The sequence below is a fragment of the Myotis brandtii genome, unplaced genomic scaffold (assembly GCF_000412655.1).
Source record: "Myotis brandtii unplaced genomic scaffold, ASM41265v1 scaffold111, whole genome shotgun sequence".
Taxonomy (NCBI): Eukaryota; Metazoa; Chordata; class Mammalia; order Chiroptera; family Vespertilionidae; genus Myotis; species Myotis brandtii.
In genome coordinates, this window is record NW_005353789.1 from 1,635,948 (window position 1) to 1,654,365 (window position 18,418).

The 18,418-nt window shown below is 40.1% G+C and overlaps 1 protein-coding gene across 1 annotated transcript in view; it reads left to right on the forward strand.

Annotated features, from left to right (window-relative positions):
* The first annotated feature begins 7 nt into the window (after window positions 1–7).
* The window catches only part of RASGEF1B (RasGEF domain family, member 1B), a 548,743-nt gene continuing 530,332 nt past the window's right edge, over window positions 8–18,418 (forward strand). The window contains exon 1 of the mRNA XM_005857414.2: window positions 8–136. Within this exon, the coding sequence (XP_005857476.1) occupies window positions 68–136 (69 nt within the window). The 5' untranslated portion in view covers window positions 8–67. The remainder of the gene's footprint in view (window positions 137–18,418) is intronic.

Sequence of the window (18,418 nt, forward strand, 5' to 3'; positions counted from 1 at the left end):
CCTCGGGCTCCTACGAGGGGAAAGGACGGACCCAGCGCTTCGGAGGGACCTGGCTCACTACTCGTATATGGCAAAGTTTCTCGCCGAGCTCCTGGGCTGCACGCTGCCGAGCAAGGGCGCCTCTCCCATGTTGGAGGTAGGTGGCGGGGTGTGTGTCCCCGCAGCCACGCCCGTCTGCGGTGGCGGCGGCCCCTGACCGGGCCCTGGGGTCCCCTGCAGTTGGCAAGTGCCGTCTCACTTGTCCGCTCTCCATCTGGAGCTCGGGGTGGGGCAGGGACAGGATGGTGAGGAGGAGACCTGAAGCCTGAAGTCGCTCCTCCCTGGACTTCAGTGAATCTTTTTTTTTTCTTCCCTAGTTGACAGGCAAACACATTTTTTTCCCCTGTTCATCTGGACGAGTTTTTAGAGTTGGTTTTTACCTAAAATAGCAGGGATGCTTGAAAATGAGCAGCGTCCCACAGTCCCTCTCAGCTGCCTACTTTGTTTCTTCCTTTTTCCTTTTTAATTTGAAAACACAACAGTAATATCATTAGGTCGGCAGGTTCCTACCTTCCTGCCTCCTCCAGCGACGGCCCTCCCCCAACCTCCAGCACACCCACACCCTCAAAAAGTGAACTCCTGTCTTCTGTGCGTGCGACCCAGTGGGGATGAGAAGGGTTATAATAGGATTCGCCGAGTCAGGTGAGCAGATCCGGACTCTGAAGGCAGGTACATCTAGTTGCTCCCACCTGCCTGCGATGGCAATGCGGCTGCTGTGAGCATCTCAGCAAGAAGTTGTTTGGGAGAAGGCTGGCTTGCGTGTCCTGGGACGCGTCCCTTCCTGTAGTGCCACAGTGTCCTTTGTCTCTATCCAGCCGCCCTCCCAACAGGCTGCCTGACCACGAGGCCGGGACCAAGGGCCCTGGCTCTGGCCCTGGCCAGGTGGACCAGTGTGTGCATGCCCGGCACTGCTCACTCAGCCCAGGGCCCTGGCGACTCTCCCTGCCAGCCCAGGGCTAGCTACTCCAGGAGCTGGCTCAGCCCTGTCTGCAGTTCCCCGACTGGCCAGAGAGGGCAGCACGTGGTCTCTTCCCTCCTGGGTGCAGGAGTTTGTCCTTCAGCAAGAAGAGACTCTTCGTCTCTTCCCTGACCGCTTGCTGGTCTTCTCACCTTTGGCAACTGTCGGTGTTGTTACCTTCTGAGCTCCTCTGGTCATAGTCCTTTGATTTTGGAGGTCAGCTCGCCCAACCATAATCTCTGCTGTGTTTTAAGCCGGGAGATCCCCATGGAGCTGGGAAACAAGAGCAGGCTGGCAGAAACCAGACTGAAATGCCTGGACACTTGGTAGCCTGGAATCTATGAAAAAGGAAAGGTTTCCAGGCCTGCAGCTGAGACGAGCCGTCTCCTTTGACGGGTAACATCTCTGCCTGCTTGCTTCTCTGTGATGTAAGTGTTAGGCAGCATTTGGGGACTCTTCCAGGCATCTGGGAGACTCCTTTAAAATTGCTTTTCTCTTCGGCTTTCTCTTCACTTGTATTTGGATTTTTGTTCCTAAATTAACAAAACTCATGCCACATGGGGGATTGAGCCCGCAACCTGGGCATGAATAAAAATATATTAACACACACACACACACACACACACACCCAAAAAAAACCCCATGCCAAGCAATTTTGGTTGTATGTACTGTGTTTTGGTTGTATATAAGCCTGTTTATCCTCCAACCAATAGACACTCCACCTTGATTTCTTTGATAATTGGCTCTCAATCATGGATGGTTGGAGAGGGCCTTATAAACTAAGTCAGAGACATAGTTAGACAATTAAGAAAATGAGTAGCTGTTCTGTCTTTGAGGAGCTCCAGGGAAAGGGAATTCCCTGTCTTTGATAACTCCTTAAACCTTGCTTTGTGTATTTTCTACCCATCTAAAGGCAGGAGCTACTGTAGCATCTGCTCTCTCCTTTCTACAAATGCTTGACTCAGTGCTGGCGGAATCCACTCCACCCAGGTAGCACTTTTATCAGGGCTGTTGGAGGAGTTAAGTGACCGCCCCTCTCCTACCTGTGAGGGAAAATCTGTGCCCAAAGAGATGAATAACAGTCAGGAATGTGTTTTGAGGATGCTTTCTTCTCAGGCGATAACGCCTTCAACACACTCTTACTCATGAATGAAGAGGCAGTTGTTGAGTTCTCTACATCTGGTGGGGAGAGAAATGTATAAGGAAGATATCCCTAAACCTTTAAAAGTATTCGTTTCCTAAAAGTGAAAGTGCTAGGATAGGAGAAAATTTTATGCAGTTTTTCATTTCCCCCAAATGCTCTAATTCTAGCTTTGGAGGTAACTTTAGTTTCAGGGCGGTCAAGAGAAGAGATGGGTATTTTCATAACGAGTGGCCTCTGGTTTTATTTTGGTTAGGAGGTGGCCAAGAATGCAGTTTCTTCCTGCACAGGCCCATTAGGAGCTTCTGCCTGGAAGAGGACCGAATCCCGGCAGGACCTCCTCTGTGTTTGCAGCTGTCTGACAAGGGAGGGTGGGCGACAGGTTATGGGGAACACAGGGCAGAAAGTCACTGTGGCTGCAAAACAACTCGAGTGCATTCCCTGCTGCATCATCCTCAGAGGCTAAGGACAGATGGTGTGCATTTGAAACACAGAGTAGGCTTCGTGATCATTTTGTTAACCTTTCCTTTCCTTTTTCTTAGTACAGTGTTTAAGTTTACAAACTAAGTCTTTGAGAAACAATTTTAAAATTTCAAGAGAAGAGCGAAGTGGGTAAACTTATTCACCCCAGCCATGGCAGTGCCCTGAACAGGGGCTAGACTTTGGAATAATGATTGTGCCTCACTAACACAGAGCTCCTGCAGAAAGAGTGAGCTTGCCATGGATTCCGATGTCTAGGATGGTCGGACATTCTAAGCACACAGGTCGATGGTTTCAGACCAAGCTGGTCCTACTTGTATGTCTTATAAGCTTGGCTGGCTGGCTGGCCTGCCCTGGCATCCATTCCTTCCCCTTTAAACTCTGACATATTATGAACTTGATCCACATCCTCCAGCCTCAGTGTTGCTTTGCAATGTGCCTTAGTGATGGGGTCCAAGACAGGAAGTGGCAGGAGAATTATATAGACAGAGGCAAGCTTTTTCTCCTTCTAGGCCCCTCATCCTTAGTTTACAAACCTGCATTTTGAATCCTATCATCCTTCATCATCTAACCTGGTGGGCCCCTTTCAGGAGCCACATCTTTTGGGCAGAACACATCTGGCTTTACAGAAAAGGGATGTTCAATTCCATGCCACTGTTCATAGATGTGGTCTCTAGAATTGTCACACCTCATGTCTACTCTACTCATTTCCACATTCTGTTTTCTGTCTCCACCAGTATTGCTGCCTAACTGTGGCAATAGCTTTATTTTAATTTATGCATCATGCATAATAACTAATTTATTGTCTACTCTAGACCAGCCATTGTTCTAAGGGCATAATGGGGGCGGGGAGGGGAAGAGGGAGCGGGGCAAAAGTAGGTTTACAGTTGATCTTGTGGAAAATAATACAATAAATAATAATCAAGAATGAACTGCTTTATGTACTCACAAATGTAAACCCACTTTGCTGCATCCTGTATACATGATCTCAGCTATTCTTCCAATAGCTTTAAGATGTAGATGTTAACAACCATGTTTCACAGATGAGAAAATTAAGGTTTAGAGAAAGGTAGGACATTCTAAGCACACCAGTTGGTGGTTTCAGACCAACCTTAATTTGCTGAAAGTCTCTCTAGTAATGTGTGCTAGAGGGAGGATCTCAAAGTTCACCTCCCTCCCTCAACTACGGTTACTTGGTATTTAGAGTTGGAGCTGAAGTAGAAAACAAAATAAAAAACTAAATGCCTCTAAGCTGTTCCTCTGCCTGGAATATTCTTCCCCTAATATTCTCCTATAGCTGTTTCCGCTTTTTTCAAGGTTCAGCTCAAATCTCACCTCCAGATCCACCTCCTTGGACAACATCCAGCCCTCTACCACAGTCCCACTGAATATTATTTGTGTTTGTTTATATGAGAAACTGTGGCCAACTCTTTCTTATAATTTCTGTATGCTAAGTTTCCTATCTTCAATGGGAAGAATAGCAGGGCCAAATGCAGAAGTTAATGCCTGGAAAGAACTTAGAGTAGTGCTCAATATGGTCATTACTAGGGTCTTTTCCTGTGTGTCTCTGACCTCTTCAGCTTCAAGAATAAATATTTTTTCCATCCACACCACCTAGCAGAGTGTTTTGCACATAGTTTTCTATCAAATAAATGTCTGATTGAGTTGATATTCTAACCCTGAAGGTTTATGATTTTCTCTGTTCTTAAATTATCTGTTATCTGAAATTCAAATTTAACCAGTCCTCTGTATTTTTTACTTGATAAATCTAGCAATCCTATCTTATCTTCCTCCTCCTTTCTCAGAAGGACGTTTACAGAGTTCAGCTCCACTCAGCTGTGGAAGCCTTATCCCCATCCTTCCCTGTTTATAGCTCCTACTGTGTCAGAGAGCCTGTCCCAGGCCACAGGAGGCACCTATAGGGAACTGCAGCTGGGCAACTGTCTATCCTCATTTCCTCACTAGCATGGAAATTCTGAAGTGAGCAAGTGTTCCACTGCAAGTGTCAGGGTTGTGACTGAGAGGGGCTTATTACTGGCATCCTATTCCTTCATTCTTCATGTGTTCACAAGTTCGTTCAGTCATTTAACAACTGTTATTAAGCACTGGATTTGTGCTAGGCACCCCATAGAAGCCTTGCTAAAAAACATTCAAACTGTTTTGACTGACCTACAGTAAGAAATGTATTTTACATTGAAATCCTGATTTCACATAGCTATTTATACCAATACTAGAGGCCCGATGCACGAAAATTCGTGCAAGAGTAGGCCTTCCTTCCCCTGGCTTCCCTCAGGCCACCCGCAGGCACCCGGGACCTGGGCTGGCTTCCCTCTGGCACCGGCTCATCAGGAAGGACGTCCAGAATGATGTCCGGTCTAATTAGCATATTACCCTTTTATTATTATAGATAACACTGGGATAAAGTTTCAAGAATAATACTTTTCCTTATGACAGGGGATGTGCTCTGATTTTTGCAATTCTGTTCTTTCCCTTCCATTCTATTTCTGCCATTCTAGTAAGAATTAAATGGGGGGAAAGACACACTGAATTAATTTCATGAATTGTGACTCATAATTTAAAAAGCAGTGCTGTATAAGATGGTAAGATTCTATTTTTACAGACCAGTTTATATCACCTCATTTTCCCAGTACTATACTCATACCTTCTTACACTATATATCAGGAGATTTTTGTGTTCTATCTTGGGAAGCCAATTTACATACATAATATTATTTTTTTGGTAAAAAATATTTTTAGGGTTTCAAACAACTAACTTACCAAATAACTTTTGATAAATATTCTGCCTAAAATTGGGTAAAACGTTTGGCATGCTATCTGAGCATATTTTATGACATAGGTTTTTATATTTTGAACACTGTACTCAAATTTCAATTTATTTGTCTCTTTGCATCCAGTAACAACAAATGTGCCCCACTGGTTGGATTGACTCCCCAGGCTACAATTTATGACTCTTACCAGTTTTATATTTTAATTGGCCCATCCCTTCTCTGGAGAAGGAAGTTATACTTTCAAGCAGATTTTACTTCTAATTTACCTGGTAAAGATCTTGATTTTATCCATTTTAATGAACTCTTTTGTCTTTAAATGAATCTTACATACTCTCATCCACTTGGTCATTCTGATTGGCTTTCAGTATTTAAAGAATGAACCATGTGGTCAGTCTGTTTGAAAAGCAAATAACTTGCTTGTATATGGCTTTAACTTGAGTGATTAGATGTTGGTGGATGATCATAACACAGAAGTTGACTTTGAAACTAATAGCTCCTATTGCCACAGCTGGGCCATTTGAGTTGTAAGCTAATGGATGCTGAGTTTGTCTTGTAAATTCACAACTCAGTTTGTTTGAGGGCCAATTGAATTGCTCTACCACATCTGAACCATTGTATACACCCGGGCAACTCTACTTACCTTTTGTGTTAGCTGCTTTTAAACTCTGCATGTGGTCCTAAATGCATGCAGTTCATTTATAGGAATATTTGGTCTCATTATGATTACATCTGTCTAATGGCTTCTTGCTGAGAAACCAGAACATGATTTTTGCTTTTTTGTATTTTGAAAAGGAAAGGCTGATATTTCATATCTGCCCAATGGCCAGTGCTGGCTGCATGTTGTAGGGAGCAGGGGTAGGAGCTTAATGCTTTGATTGATTTCCATTTGCTTAGTTCTTTTCAATTTGTAGATGTTCTTGTATATTTTGAATTTCTTTACTTTGCAAATCTTTGATGAAATACAATAGGTCCAGTAGTGACATTTATATTAGGAAAGTGCTACTTACTTAGAGTTACCTATTGAAGTGGCTCATAAATATGACAACTTTTATTTATCTGAATTCTGTGATGAGCAAGGACTGTGCTTCCCACCTTAAATTTATTCTAGGCCTATTTCTCCAAATACCTATAAAATATTAACAATATTCCATGTACCTTTCAAACCTCTACCTTTACAAACCAAAATGGAGGACTCATCACTCTCCCTGCAAACAGCTGAAACCCATGTCTCCTTTTCAACTCTTTCATGAGCCAAAACATCACAGTCTTCTTCTTACCTAGAGTACCACTGGGGTGACATCTGTTTTTTTTCTTTTTAAAAAAATGTTTTTATTGATTTTAGAGAGAGAAAAAAGGGAGAGGGAGAGAGAGAAACATTGATTGACTGTTTCCTGCACACCCCCTACTGGGAATTGAGCCCGCAACCTCAGCATGTACCATGACCAGGAATCAAACCCACAACCTCTCAGTGCATGGGACTATGCTCAACCAACTGAGCCACACCCGTCAGGGGTTTTTTTTCTTTTTCCTTCATGAACAGCCTGTCAGTGACTCCTGCAGATTCTTTATTTGGTTTGTATCTTCCTTTTTATCCCTGCTAGTCTTCGTCCACTGATCTGACAAACATCTATTGAGTATGTACTATGACCAAGGGTCTGTAGGAGATTTCACAATATGCCGCTAACTGGTTTGCTTCCCAGAAGTCTCCCTCCTCTCCACTTTTCCTGAATTTTCAGCTAGAATACCACAATGGCTTTTCATTGTCACTTTCTTTTATAACAGCTAACGGACTTTCTAGTTCCAAAGGCTCACGTCTCTAAATTCTGCTGAGGTTATTTCTAAGGTATTCCCTAAAGTGTCTCCCTCTGCCTAGCTAACTTAACTTCCTGCCATTGATTTTCTTCCATTGATCCTCCCATGTCACATACAGATTCTCGCCCCTGTGCCTTTGTTGTTTATGCTACTTGTCTATCCTGTAATATGATGACCTATCCCCACTCTTTTCATTCTTCCTAACTCCCTAACCTTCAGGGCTATAGGAGAGACCCCGCCTTTTATGAAACCTTCCCCCAAACCACAGCAAATAGGCCAGGAGTACATGGCTGGAAAATCAGGTACTTGGTTTCCAATTTTGGCTCCTCCACATTTTAGCTATGTGATCTTAAATAAATTACTTCTTTGTGCCTCACTTTTATTTTCTGTAGAACTGGAATAATAATAGTAGCTATTTCATTGAGTTGTTATGAGGATTAAATAAGAATTCAAATAAAGTACTTAGCATAGTATGTGGCATATAGTAATTGACAAATAATATATAATAATGATGATGATTATTGTTTTATTATTACTTTCACCTTGATTCTAATAACCCTGTATTGTCTTCTTTGACTATCTTAGAAACACCTTGCATTTTTCTGAATTCTTCACAGTGCTGAGCACAACATAGGTACTCAATCAATACTTATTAATTTTGAACACATGCCATGTGCTGTTTTAGCAAAATCTGGGAACCAATTTATTTCTGGATATATTTAATTGTATTTCATGGAAATGTGACATCCACTGTCCTTTAGTGACTTGCCCCTAATCTATGGGATGTATATTGATGCTAACTTAGGCTGCAGTCATACAAGTGATGATAATGTACTTTTACATGCAATTCTGGCAGAAGCAGTACTTGAAAAATGTGCCAATTATAAATGCCATTTAAACAAAATTCAACCATAAATTGCAATATAATTAAACACAGAATATGTTTTAAATGATTTGCAAACATGTATCCTAAAGTAAGTCAAGTGAAGAAAATTCATGTTATAAGTCATGATTTTATTCATCAGACCATTATGTTCCATGCTGTTGGTAGAGAATTCTTGTTGGAAGTCAAGCTAGATTATTCCAAAATTAATTTACTTCCAAAGAACGTTTTACCCAGGGAGCTTCCTTATTGAATTTCCAGTGAGAAAGAGGGGGTAATGATGCCCTGCTTCCCTCTGTTGGATGACCTGAGAGCGTGGGGCTTTATTTTCATGGGGATTACTTGAACTCAGCTGGAAGTCCAGCAAGGGTGCCTGTGGAGAGGCACATGGGGCTGCATTACAAATTGCAAAGAACCTGCACCAGGAGTCTTAAGATCTGGATTCTGAGCATGGCTCATCTCCTCACTGGCTGGATGCTACTGGGGGAAATCTCCTTACCTCTCAGAGTGTCAATTTTCATAGCTCTAAAATGAAAGTATCACAATTCGATTTGCTTCACTCACAGAATTGACGTGCGGCTCTGGTCTGGTAACGTGAACGTCCTTTATAAAATGTCAAGCGTTATATAAATGTGAGTTGCCGTCGCTGATACTGTAATGAAGAGGACAGAAACATAAGGTGCATCCTGGGTGTGCAGGAGCCTGCTGGAAAATGGACTGTTAGGGATGGTATGAATGCTAAGGAATAAAAATGCTTCTATTTGAAAGGCTGAGGAAGAAATATGAAGCAGTCATATTTTACAATGAGAGCTTTCTCCCCTGTACAGTAAAACCCCCTGGAATCTATTTGCATTCAGAGATTTAGTTAGGGAATAAAACAATTAAGAACTAAACTTGAACTAGGCTTATGAATTCAATCCCATCCACATTAGGAGGAGGGGGTGGAAAGGGGATGGGAATAGAAGGGTGGAGTAGGGATGAAGTAGGGGATAGGAGTGAGGGTGGGCGTGCAGAGATCCGCGACAGAAGGCAAGCTGCAAGGAGGGGCTGCTGGGCCAGACTCAGAAAGAGGGTATGAGAGGCTAGGATTGTAGATTGCAAAAACATATAGTCCCTGTTGTGTGAATTCCCTCCCCTTTTCCTTTGTCCCCTGAGTCTAGCTACCCTGAGCCAGAAAAAGACCTTGACATATGATGGATGACCCAAACAACTGGGCTGTGGGGCCATTTCAGAGAGCAGAACTCAGAGGAGGGAGCCTTTTCAAAGCATGGGAGCACGGATGTCCGGGGCGGAGCGGAAATGGGCTGTTTGCTGCAGGAGCAGTACAGGCACACAGGTGGCCTGCAGCCAGGTTGGTCCAATGTCTGGTTCAAGAGCCCACAGGCTGTAATTTTCCCCAGAGGGCACCAACTAATACCAAAGGAAGAAAGGATTTGTGGGAGAGAATCTGATGTCTCACAGTGTGGGTGGAGTTCTGTAGCTAGCAAATTTTGGGTGGAAGTGATAAGATGACTTCACTTGTAACTACATTTAGGTACATACAATTTGTTCATATCATCTTGTCAGTTTTCTTTTTTCCTGTTTCATTCTTGAGTCAGTGTGAAATCTAAAACTCTAACCCACCAAGCCTTTTTTTTTTTTGGCCCATCAAGCTTGTTCTTGATGCTCATTTTAACCAAATTTCATATACATTATAATGTCTCGTGTGTCTGTTAGAAGAGAGTGGGGTGGTGTGGGAGAGGTCAGAGGCACACACAGAGCCACACACATGCAGATAGACACACAGACAAACAGAATTTGCTCCTGGAATGGCTACGATGATCAAATCACATCATAATCAGAGGTTAAAATGAATCTAGAAGTCTCACTGATTTTTTTATTTAACAACTTTGCTCCCAAACCGTGAATGTGCTTATAGAAGTGAGGCCACGCATATGGGACACTTCTCAGGGGTTAACAAATGGAACTTTTTTCCTTTGGAGATTGTCTTTTGTCTCCTTGCTCTCCTCTAGCCTAGGGAGGCCCTTTCTAAGGGTCTATGATATGGCTGTGTGTGATTTTCAGTTTTCCCATCTCACTCTGCAAATAGAAACTGATTTCATTTTTTCTCATGTGTAAAGAAATAGCGCATCTGATTGCACAGGCCAGAAATAAATTATTGGAAAGCATCCAGTCAGGCTCTGGGGAAGCCCCTAAAATTATCCCCTGCCTTATGGACTGTCCAGATTGTATGTGTGGCTGGGGAAGACAAGGGAAGGAAAGCAGGATTTGAGAAATAAAATTTTCTCGGGCCCAGATGCTATGAGTGAGTCAGATGACTGTGATTTTTAGGAGTTCACTTGCACGGTGCCAGGCATGAATGTCCATGCAGCTGGGCGGACCCTCTGGGGTTCCCAGTTAATGCAGCTCCCTCTCTCTGCACGTTGTGTGAACTTCCCTTATGCATGAATACTGTCTAAATAGATGGATTTCTCTTGGCTTACCTTGAGTTATGTTTGATTTGGAGTTGCTATGGGTTAGAATGACTAAGGCATATACCCTTACTTAGCAGAGTTGATGGATAATAAACGATAATAACATTTCCTTAGAATTTACCAAAACATCTTGCACACATAATTTTATTAGAAATGAAAAAGCAGTAGGGGGTTATTTTACTCTATTTACAGATGAAAAAAACTAAGGAATGAGAAGTAAATTATTAGCTATTGGAAAATAGCTTGGGTCTAAAATTGTCCAACAGCCTTGCAGATAATAAAAATAATTTATTACCTTTTTCTATATATGTCTTCCTCCTTAATAGAATTAAGAAGATAGCACTATAATGACACCATCAATTGAAATCATCAATATGAAAGTTTTTGAAAACCATAAAGTGGTATAAAAAAGGGTAGGGTATCTTTTACCTCAAATACAGTTTGGAACAATAATGCAGGGAATACCTAAATACCATAAAATGGTGTTATTATTTAAATTAAACATTCTATCCTTAGTAAAGGTACTTCTCATTTCTGGCATTTCAGACGATCTGGTTTCAAAGGCATTTCCCAAGCCCTTCTTTGTCCACAAAAGTTAGCATAAATCCCACCTGATATCTCTAACTACCCTATCTCTTCCTTCGAGTTCCTTATTTCACTGGATGAAGAGCTCCCAAGCTGTAAACTATAGAGAACAAATAGATTTTCTCTATACTCAAACCATTCTCTCTCTCTTTTTTTAAAAAAAATCTTTATTGTTGAAAGTATTACATATGCCCCCTTCTGTCCTCCATTGACCTCTTCTAGCCCACCCCCACTCCAGGCCCCAGGCCTTCACCACCCTATTGTCAGTGACCATGGGTTATGCATACATGCATACAAGTTCTTTGGTTGATCTCTTCACACCCTTCATTAGATTTCACATATGATATACACAAACCATTCTTAAGATGTGCAGCACACTGGGGTGACTGCCCAGGATTTCATGTTATGCTGGTGGCTGAGCGTGCTATCAGTAGAAGAGAATAACTGACAAATTTTGTGGCACAGTGCTTTGTAGATTTTGAAGCACTTTCACTGAATCTTGATAAACAGCTTTGGAAGCATTATCATCCCCCCTGACAAATTTAGAAGCTGAAGTTCAGAGAGATGAAGTGAATGTCGCAGGATAACCAGAGCTGGAAAGAAATGGAGCAATGACTTCAGCTCTGGGTCTTCTGTTTCCAAGTTCCCCTCCACGTCTTTCCATGGGAAGCTAGGTCTTCACTGGGACACCCTCACCAGTGTAAGGAAGCAATTGAATCTCATAGTCATTAGTCATCTCCATAACAATTCCGCCATCACCAAGGCAAAGGAGTGGCACTTCCTACTCCTTGTATCTGCTTGATATTAAAGGCTGCCATTTACAATGAACTTTTAGAGTTTAAGTTAAACCTCTTCTTTGTCACTTGTCAGTTATTTGTGTGACCATAGGCAAGTTACTTAACTTCTCTAAGCTTCAGTGTCTTCGTCTCTAAAATGAAGACAATGGTTACTCTGAGGATTAAATGAGAAAATATATGTAAAGTATTAAGTACTCCACCTGGCACATAATTAACATTAGGTGTTGCCTTTCTTCTTATTAATAAGTTTTCTTTCATTTTCCACTTCATGGTTGGACTTGATTTACATTTTAGTCTGGTTCTCCCTGTATTAATTTTTTGGAGTGAGGTGGATATTAAGTGGACATGTGATGGGAGTATAAGAGAAGGCACCTACTATATACTTTGTCATTGGCCCACACATAAATGAAATTAGATATGATAGCACTAGTGGTGATAAAAGATTGGCTTGATTATTTTTTATGGTAAATAAACCGGTGTTTACTCTTCTTTCTGAAGTCTCTTGCCCATTATGTACTATGCTATGCTGACTGCCCATTGAATAGTATTTATTTAATCCCAATTATGTGTGCTGTTCATGTGCTTGGTGCTGTGAGGATTACAGCAGAGGACTATTCTGAGCTGAGGTCTGGTAGGAAACCACTATGGCTATTCTAGGAAAAAGATTTCTTGGGTTAACTCTTTCTTGAGAATGCTTCCAAGTTCTGTGACAACCATTTCAAATATTTCCCAAAAGGAGTAGATTTCAGAAGAAATTCTGTCTTTCCAGATTGTTGCTATAAATAGGCAGGATAAGTTCTCAATTGTGTCTTGTCATTTCCAAAACACAGCAATGATTGAAAATGGTGCAATGGTGGGATTATGACTGAGATCACATCAGACGTAAAACATTTTGAAAATTATGCCTCTTTACTGGATTTTCTGATTTTGTTTTGTTAGACAAGTTACTTTCTCACATGTAAAATGTTCTAAATAAAAATATCTTACTGGGCGGTTGTGCAGATTATATGAAGTATGATGTGAAGGTATTTAGCATAATGCCTGTCACATGATAGCAGTTACCCAATTAGCAATGTTTTTCTTTCTTTATCGACGAATGTGCTCCTTGGCTTTTCTTGACCACAGTTTTGAATTAAGTCCTCCTTTGAAGCCCCTCCTCCTGTTATCCACTTTTATTCTGCTATCCCCTGGAGCATTTTTGCATTTCTGCAGCTCAGCATGGCTTTACATGCATAACCCATCAAAGAGTTAATAGCGCTGTGCTCCAACCTTTCAGGTTTGCTGGAGCTGCTTTATCAGAAAAATCATTGTGGTTCCTTTTGTGCAGCTCATTGATGTCCAAAGCAACTAATTAGAGAGAGGGAGCATAGAAATTCGATCTTTACTAACATTGACATTTCTTCCAATTTAAGCAATTGGTTTGCTTATATTCTTTGTGAAAACCTGTTGAGATCTAAAATTATCCTAGATGACTACATTAGAGGGTCCTAATAGGTTTTTGGTGTTAGAATGAAGACTATTTGAACATTAAATACATAGTCAAGGGATCCAGCACATCTCATGAACATACTAGACAAGCAGTTTGTAGTCATGACAGCATCAGAGAAGCTTCAGGCTCAGTGTAACTGAGAATCTCGCTTACTTCGAGGGAAGAGGATTGTGTTAGGTATTTCCCTTTGCTCCTCCAGTTCTTGACCTTTTCCCACTCTGTGCTCCAGGAAGCCCACCTGTATGAAACACACCCACAGGGTTCCCTGGGCCTCAGCTTCTAATTGTGTTTGGCCAGTGGGGAGCACTGGTCAGAGACTGGAGGGAGTGGAGAATGTAAGGGCAAGACAGTTATCACTCCATCCCCCCTCATTGCGAGGTCACCTTGAGCTGGTTGTGTCCCTTTGACTAAGATCACAGCTCCTGTAAGTTGGTCCTCTCCACAGTCTGTTTGTCCCTTGCTACTTTAGCGGGGGTAATTGAGCACGTTACTAGCCTCAAGATATTGAAGGTCACCTTGAGCTGGTTGTGTCCCTGTGACTAAGATCACTGCTCCTGTAAGTTGGTCCTCTCCACATAGCCTGTTTGTCCCTTGCTACTTTATCGGGGGTAATTGAGCACGTTACTAGCCTCAAGATATTGTACCATATCGTGTGGTTTTCTTACACCCTTCTTGCACCTTCATAAATAGTCAAATTTTATTGAATTTTATTTAAATTACCCAATTTGAATGTGTCATCTGTTTCCTAACTTCCTCCAGAAAGATCAAAGTGACCATCTGAATTACTGGTTTGTAAAAAATTCTGCCAATTCATAAAAATGCTGTGGTGCCTCATTACATATTTAGGCAAAAGTGCATGAATTCACAAGAATGATCTGTAATGATGTAGCTGGTGTTGGATGTGATTTGTGGTGAAATGGAATGTCATTTGGACGGAATGAGAATATTATTAGAACTTCAGGAAATGCCAGTGTCTTAAAAGAGTAGAGTCTGTAGAGATGGAATGGGATGCTGAATGCATTGCACCTCAAAGTTTTGATTTGCAGGTGAGGAATTTGAATCGCCAAGACAGTAGATGAGTTGCCCAAAGTCAGACAATTGGTATGTGGCAAAGCTGGGTCTTGAACCTCAACAGTGACTCTAAAGCTAGTGGTTGTTTTAGTGCTCTAAACTGTGGAAAACAGTTCAATTTAGTTTCCGTAAAGCAAAATACATGGATTTGACTTTAATTGGTCAGCTTGCAATGAACAAAGAAATGTGCTTGAGAATGGTGTGTTGTGTATTTTAATTTGTTTTTAAACAGAAAATTAAGTGTAAGTGAGAAATTTCAGTTTGAAATAATTAATCTGTCATATCAGGTTGGCCAAATAGAACAATGTTATGAAGATGGTAACTGTTTTAGAATTTATTTACCAAGGGACTTTTTTTCCTGTATAGTACTTTCAGTTTTAGAAAATATGATTTATACTTGTGCTGAGTGATGGATTATAAAACCACTCAGACAACTCTTGACCTCTGAATATATTTCATTATTAAAAGAGTTTTCAGAGAACTGGTTTTTCCTTACTGTTTCATACCAGACAAATATTTGATTTTCTATTGCATATGTGGTATGTACCCTGAGAATTGGAGTAGTTGTTACATGGAAGGTGTCAATGTTTCTATCCTTAAGATAATGCTGACCTAATGCAAGGGATATGGTATAAAGATTGTATCCAAATTGGAAAATAAACAGTATACAATTTTCTGCTTATATCAACTGTTAAGAGGGCCTATATGATAACCCTTTCCATTAAAGTGTAAGTCCCTGAAGTTGTGAAAACTTACTCTTTTATTTTGTAGCTTCTTCTACCTCTTTACATGGTGGTCAGGAAAAATGATAATTACTTAGTAAATATTTGATTAATAAATAAATGAAAATCACAGTAGGTCTTATAGTATTTCAGAAATAAGAAAGGGAATTTGATCTAATCTGATTTATCCAGTTCATAGTTGCTAGGCTAGATGGCTCACTTGGGAATATTACTTTGCTATACATTGTGTGTGAGTATGGTGACTCCTTTTTTCCTATTTAGGTTTGCATATAGAAAAATTGGATTGTCAATTCAATATTATGTTTTTAATAAATTAAAAAGTGAAACTTTAGGTAAACAAATCAATATCAGGATGATTTAAATCAATTTTACTATGAAGAAACAGCATCAATTTTCTTATACATAAAACCTTGAAGATTAGTAAATATAAACTGTTTATTTGCTTCAGTTTTTGTGCTTTGATACTTTAAAACAGTGACTCACACCTGCTAGATGTGTTAGTTTTCCTTGCACTTTTGCAAAGCACTAAGATGCTCTTTGCTCTAATCCAGCATTCCTGGATAATGCTACATATTACTATATTGCATGCATATTTTAGAATTTTGAACTATCAGTTTTTCCTCTGTGTATGCAAATATATGTCATTCCCTTTAAAATGTCAGGAATGGATCTTTGTTTGTTAAATGTCACTATTGGTTTAATTATCTTTTGAATAGTGGAGTTTTAAGAAAAACAGACCCATTGAAAAGATCATGGTCAACTATATGCTTACCCAGATGTAAAAATTGTATTTTGATAATGGCATTTTCTCCAAATAGAAATTTACAGCATGGTCCTCTAGCATGAGTACTCAATGCTCCTTTATTACCCAACCAATCAAATTAGTTCTCTTCCTCATTGGACCCCAAGAGGAGGAATACAAATCTGACAGGTTGCAGTACTCAGATTGGGCCGTATCTGTGAGTGTGTGGAGTCTCTGATATGCATATGTCTGTCTCTCTTTTCTTCTTCCTTCTAAAATGGTAGGACAGCCCTGGCCAGTGTGGCTCAGTTGGTTGGGCATCATCCTGTGCACCAAAAAGTTACTGGTTTGATGCCTGGGTTGCGGGTTTGATCCCTGGTAGGGGGCATGCAGGAAGCAGCCTATCGATGTTTCGTTTTCACATGGATGTTTCTCTCTCTCCCCCTCTCCTTTCTTCTCTCACTAAAAATGAATAAAAAATGTAAAAAAAAATTGGTGGGACCAAAGAAAACTCCCACTTATGAAAATGCACAGCTTATCTCTTTTTATTGCTTTTTTCTCTATTTCCCTTCTATATTGTGAGGGTAGATAGCTGTTCTTCAGAAGAGATTCTGCAAGCTTTCTTGGTATCTCTAGATTCACTCTTCATTCCACATTGAAACAAATGTGGAGTTTCTCTCCTAGCAAGAAGCTCAATATTAGACAATGAAAAGAACTATGTTTATTTCTTCACCGTTGTATCCCCAGCACATAGCAATGTTTCCCCAATAGCAGGCTTGTAGAATTAGGACATGAATGAATAAATGCATAAAACCACGCCATACCTTTTCACAGACCTTCCTCTTTCTCCATCCCCAAGGGAGCTACAACGTCATTCTCCTCCATGCATGTACATACTTACGGATATAAGATATTTTTTGATGGACTCCTTTCACTTTTCTCTTTGGCCTTGAAGGCTTGCAGATTTGACTTTCATATTGCCTGACTTCATTTGCTTTTAATTATTGAGAGTGGACAAGAAGAGATGTTAGCATCACCTGATATGATATTTCCCTTCTTTGAGGAAGGCACTGCACTGTAAAATATTTTAGGATGACACTGATTGTAAATTCTAGAATATATTATGATAGCAACTTTAATGTTTAAATTGACTAAAGATATTTTTGTGTGTCTGACATTTTTAGTTGATACAGTTGAAAATATTCATTCTTTTCAATTTACTGGTATCATTCAGTTGAAGAGCAGCAAAACAAATTTTATAAAAGTACTTTTACTTTACTATTTTTGGTAATTTTTGTGTGTGTTCATTTGCATTTTGACACATATTCTATATAAATCTTTAATCAATATTAACTGGAAACTTTATATAATAAATACAGAGATTTTCTTAACAAGGCAAATTATTTCTGTATTCCAAGATGTTCATGTTGAAATGTGGCTACAAAAAATGAAAATGGAAAATTTTCTTATCATAAACACCACATTAACTTGAAATAGTAAAAGTATTCATGGACTTTTGTACAATGGCTCTTTTGTAAATTTTATTTTATTGTTGACAGCCTTACAGATGTCTCCCACAATGACTTTTAAAACAAAACTATTGGTTTTTCTATTTGTGTCCTTTCCCTACGTGATGCAACTGTCCATGGTGCTGAAAGCCTACTGTCTGGTGGACATAGTCACAAAATGATGGTGACATGAAAAGTATTTAGATGAATCCCCCCATTTTTAATGAAGAATTATAGTGAGCTGAACTCACCTCCATCATTTAATACTGGCTGTAATTGCTGGGCATGACAAGAGTCCATGTGTTTTCTTCCACTATGCCAGGCTGGCAAACCTAGCTTAAAACCTAGAGGATCCCTACTAAAGTTGAATGCACAAAACTCTAGGGTTAGCAAAAGCACTTAGTGTATTATGAATCTTCATAAACCCTTTGGACACCAGAAAATACTAGCTATATAGGGTTTTTTCGTTATTGGGTATACCAATGAAATATCATCAGCTTGTAACGACCCTATTGATGAGAGATTTAAAAAAACCAAAAAATTCTAAATCATTTCTTACCTTTGAGTCTTTTGAAAGCCTTCTTGAATTCTGACTGACTTTGGAGTATTTTCCAAATATGAACAACCACCTCATTTCCTCCCCCCCACACCTCCTTTTCTTAGAACTATTTAAATTCAGTGTCCACTCAGGGTTTTAAAAACTCATGTAGGAAAGGTAGAAAAGATTTAGAAGAATAAATTTTGAGACTAGTAGGTAAAAACCTCTGAGATAAAGTATGAGCCACTTTTATAAATTATGTTTATTTATTTATTTTTTAAAAAATATATTTTATTGATTTTTCACAGAGAGGAAGGGAGAGAGATAGAGAGTCAGAAACATCGATCAGCCGCCTCCTGCACATCTCCCA